The sequence below is a fragment of the Sinocyclocheilus grahami genome, unplaced genomic scaffold, assembly GCF_001515645.1.
Source record: "Sinocyclocheilus grahami isolate Dianchi unplaced genomic scaffold, SAMN03320097.WGS_v1.1 scaffold16.1, whole genome shotgun sequence".
Taxonomy (NCBI): domain Eukaryota; kingdom Metazoa; phylum Chordata; class Actinopteri; order Cypriniformes; family Cyprinidae; genus Sinocyclocheilus; species Sinocyclocheilus grahami.
Window position 1 is genome coordinate 2,510,794 of NW_015505195.1, and position 4,458 is coordinate 2,515,251.

At 38.2% G+C, this 4,458-nt stretch overlaps 1 protein-coding gene across 1 annotated transcript in view; it reads left to right on the plus strand.

Annotated features, from left to right (window-relative positions):
* The window catches only part of LOC107549814 (single-stranded DNA-binding protein 3-like), a 10,188-nt gene extending 6,353 nt beyond the window's left edge, over positions 1-3,835 (plus strand). Inside the window, exons 6-13 of the mRNA XM_016230992.1 lie at positions 1,478-1,549; positions 1,749-1,808; positions 1,955-2,015; positions 2,428-2,551; positions 3,112-3,160; positions 3,274-3,309; positions 3,412-3,466; positions 3,651-3,835. Coding sequence (XP_016086478.1) covers positions 1,478-1,549; positions 1,749-1,808; positions 1,955-2,015; positions 2,428-2,551; positions 3,112-3,160; positions 3,274-3,309; positions 3,412-3,466; positions 3,651-3,835 — 642 coding nt within the window. The remainder of the gene's footprint in view (positions 1-1,477; positions 1,550-1,748; positions 1,809-1,954; positions 2,016-2,427; positions 2,552-3,111; positions 3,161-3,273; positions 3,310-3,411; positions 3,467-3,650) is intronic.
* The last annotated feature ends 623 nt before the right edge of the window (positions 3,836-4,458 follow it).

Below are 4,458 nucleotides of genomic sequence, written 5' to 3' on the forward strand. Positions count from 1 at the left end.
GTCAGGGGGAAACAGTAAGGAGATATTTGAATTATTTACTAATAAACTAGTGTTTTCTGAGTCGTTGTCGCAAGGATGAAGTTGTCGATCCTGACTCACCACCTTTTCATTAGACGCGCCTTTAGAGATAAGTGCATCTTTACGGATTATGATCATAATGAAAGAGTTTTTGTTTTTGATTTGTTTTATTTCATCGAGTAGTAATTTAAGGCTTTCTATAGATATATTGATCATGTCTGTGAGGCATGTATTCGCTGAGTTTCGGTTCATTTTTGTAAGCGCTCCTGTTCAAGATGAGACTGCAGAAAGCACATTGTTTGTTTTCCTTATTTTATAAAAGCACAACGTTTTGTTGATATTGTGAGTGCACACAAATAAAAGTAGACCCTTTACAGTTACGAATGATGTATTACTCTTACCTTTATGAGCAAAAATGACGGCGTATCCACTGAATAAAATGCAAGTGATCGCGCTGGCGTCTCCGTGTCCTGCAAAGTGCGCTTCAGCTTCCACTCTCTGCGCAAACTATTGGATATAGCGCACATTTATCTAGGTTTATGATGATTCGAGAAGGCTAAATTGATCAAACATATGCTCACTGTCTGCAGCTGGCCACTTGGTCGTTACTTTAAATGCGTAACGTTAATTAGACTATGTGAGTAGGCTACTGCTCATGTCTGAAAATAACATATGAAAAACTAAATTATTTTACATAAAAACATTAGACTATAGCTTATATTTATTTAGTACATTTTTAAATTGATGTAAAAACTCAAATGAATTGTAAAACTGAAAGTATTTTTTTTTATTGTGTTCAGCATGGTGGGCCGCATTTGAATTTGTGACGGGCCGCATGCGGGCCGCGGGTTGAGAACCACTGCTTTATACTGTCAGACAGTGAATTTTTGCGTTCTCATGCAGCAGAAATATGCATTATTTTGTCTGAGAAATAATAAAAAGACACTTTCTCATTTATAAGTCTTAAATCTCATTTTGTTAAAAAAAATGTATCATGACACCAGTATCGTAAATTATATCGCATCGTGAGTTGAGTGAATCGTTACATCCCTAGTTTTTAAAATGATGTAACCTTGATTAAAAACAGGAAATGATGGGACCGCTTTGACTACTCAGTGTTGGGTCCAGTATTGGCTTTCTCAATGTAAATTCTGTTGCTCCTTTTGAATTCTTCATAAATGTTAAATTGTGCTTTTGCTGATCCTTTTTGTTCACCCATTGATTTATTTGTTTGATTAATTTGCCCATAATGCTTTGCTCTTTCAGTGTGAGTTTAGCTGTTCAGCCACCAGTCACTTACGATTCTCAGTGTGTTCTATGGTGTTGTTCTCTTTCCAGCTCTTTAAATAGCCTAATGACTCTCTCTTTATTTTCTTTTCTTGTCTCTCCATTGCTATTTTTATCACTTGCTACCTTTCCCTTGCTTGGTCTCTCGCTCCTGGTCTCTTCACTTTCTTAGGGCCCTCCCGGCTCCCAGGCCTCCCCTCACGCTCCTCCTCCCCCTAACAGCATGATGGGACCCCACGGCCAGGTAGTGGCTCCTGTCTATTCACGGACTATTTCATTTGACTGATTCTGCCCTCTGTATTGTTTCTCTCACGCTGCCTTCCTGTTAGCCTGCTCTGCTGAGCTGTGGTTCCCCAGTGTTCTCGCAGGCATCTTTGCAACTTCATTAGATTCAAACATAATGTGAGTGTTACAGATTTCTGACAGGTTGATTTGTGTTGCAGCCTTTCATGTCACCTCGCTTTGGTGGGGGACCACGACCACCCATCAGAATGGGCAGCCAGGTGAGTTCATCAACGTGGTCTTGATGTCAGCTTTCGTAGCTTTAATTAAAATGTCCAATCAAAAAATAATAATGATGATAAAAAAAATAGATGTTAAAATGAAAAAAACAAACAATGTGTATCTAAATGTTTCGACACTTTTTCAGCCCCCAGGTGGCGTTCCAGCCGCCCAGCCAATGCTCCCAAACATGGATCCGAGACTACAGGGTGAGCCTGAGTTTTTTACATATATATATATATATATAACAGACTCATTGCAAGTTATCGCAAACACTTGATTGCAGTTGTTGCTGCAAAGCGTGGCACAACCAGTTATTAGATTTCGGGGGCAATTACTTTTTCACGTAGGGCCAGACAGGTTTGGACAGCTTTTTTCCCTTAATAAAATAAATCATCATTTAAAAACTGCATTTTGCATTTACTTGCATTATCTTTGTGTAATATTAAAATTTGTTTGATGATCTGAATCTTTTAAGTGTGACAAATATGCAAAAAATAAAAAAAAAACAGGAAGGGGGCAAAAACCTTTTCACACCAATGTTTATGTATATGTTTTCAAACATATTTTAAAGCTGCAGACAGCCTAAACTGATTTGACTTCTCCTTTCCCCATCTCAAGGGCCGATGCAGAGGATGAATGTTCCTAGAGGAATGGGTCCCATGGGCCCCGGCCCCCAGAGTTTTGGAGGAGGGATGAGACCACCACACAACTCAATGGGCCCTGGCATGCCTGGAGTGAACATGTAAGAACTTTTGTGACAATATAGATTACCATTCAAAAGTTTGGGGTCAGAAAGATTTCAATAAAATTAATATTTTTATTCAGCAAGGACACATTAAATTGATCAGAAGTTTCAGTAAAGACATTTATAATGTTACAGAAGTTTTTTTTCCCAATAAATGCTGTTCTTTTGAACTTTTTATTCATTAAAGAATCCTAAAAAATATATCAAAATAATAAACAGCACAACTGTTTTGTTGTATTGATAATAATAAAAAATGATTCTTGTGCACCAAATTAGCAAATTAAAATGATCATTGAGAGGATCATGTGGCACTGAAGACTGGAGTAATGATGAACTTTTCTGTTGTAATCTTTTAAATTGTAATAATATTTCATAATATTACTGTTTTTACTCTATTTTTGATCCAATAAATGCAGCCTTGGTGAGCATAAGAGACTTCTTTCAATAAGAATTTAAAAAATCTTATCAACTCCAAATTTTTGAACAGTAGGCATAGTTAATGTAAACGACTGATTAAATGGAAACTAAATCCTCATACACGTTATTTTATTTTATAGGGGCCCTGGAAATGGCAGACCACCATGGCCAAATCCAAATGCCAACAATGTGAGTCAAAATTGTTTCTGTATTATATTCTAGTGTTTTATAACAATAATTACATTTATTACTATAATCGTATGCTTCATGCCCAAACATAATTCTGTTTGTTTTTGTTTTAGATGCCATATTCATCACCATCTCCTGGTGCCTATGGGGTAAAAAAAAGAGTTCCTAATCTACTGCACATTTTATTACTATAATAATTTATAAAGACTTTGGAGTATGACTTTAAAGCTGTAATCCTTTGGTTTCTCCAGGGTCCACAAGGAGGGGGGCCTCCAGGAACACCTGGAATTGTTCCTAGTCCAGCAGGTCTGTTTGCCACACGCTGTAATTCAGCTGAGAGTCTTTCATAACCTTCTCTGTTGGATTTAGTTTAACTCTGATTTCCATAGATGTCAGAATTACCCCAGGCTTTGCCTAAAGCAGAATATTGATTGCTTAACTGATCATGTAGAGATTTCCATCCCATTAATGAAACATCTCTCACCCTCAGACTCCAACAACTCCAGTGAAAACCTGTACACCATGATAAACTCAGGAGGTGGAGGCCGCAACAGTGTAAGAGACAGACCTGCTGACTCATTTCTCAGAGGCACACCATTCAGAAATTGCTTAGTGTATTACATTAGTGCAGCTGAAGTGCCCTTGGCTGTGTTCATGTTACCCTTTTTCATATGAAGCATAACAATGTGCCATTGCCAGACACAGCTCTCTTTTTGTCCCACAATAAAAATGGTGTGCTGGCACAATGCAACACAACAGTTAAATTGGTGTAAAGTGTGTTTGTACTTTTCCTGTAGAGTGTATTAACTTGTTTGTTTCTTTCTGTCTTTACAGCAGTACTCTCCTTCCATGACCATGAGCGTCTGATGCCAGTCTGTTTGCTCCACTCTGGAAACTCACAGTTGGCCATCGATGACATAGACAGAGTACATGTACAGGAAATGGAATTGGGTGGGACTGCCCTGCGTCCTCACAAGTGGTCTCATGCAATATCAAAATGATTTTTGTTGTTACTTTTTTTTTTTAAATGGCAAGCAAACCTTTTCTCCTCTCTCAGATGGGAAGATCTAAGTGTGACTCAGTGCTCCTGGATTTTTAGTTTTCTTGTTCCCCTCAGAGGCCATCTCTCATCAAGAAGAAAAGTATAGTTACTGCTGACATAATCGCTGGATGTGTGTACATTTTGTGCCGAAGAGGAATAATCGCAGTTCGCTCTCTCTCGAAATCCGACATCCACGTCCAACTTCAGCATGGTTTACACGTACGAAACTTCCTCTGACTTTTTGACACTGAACTCT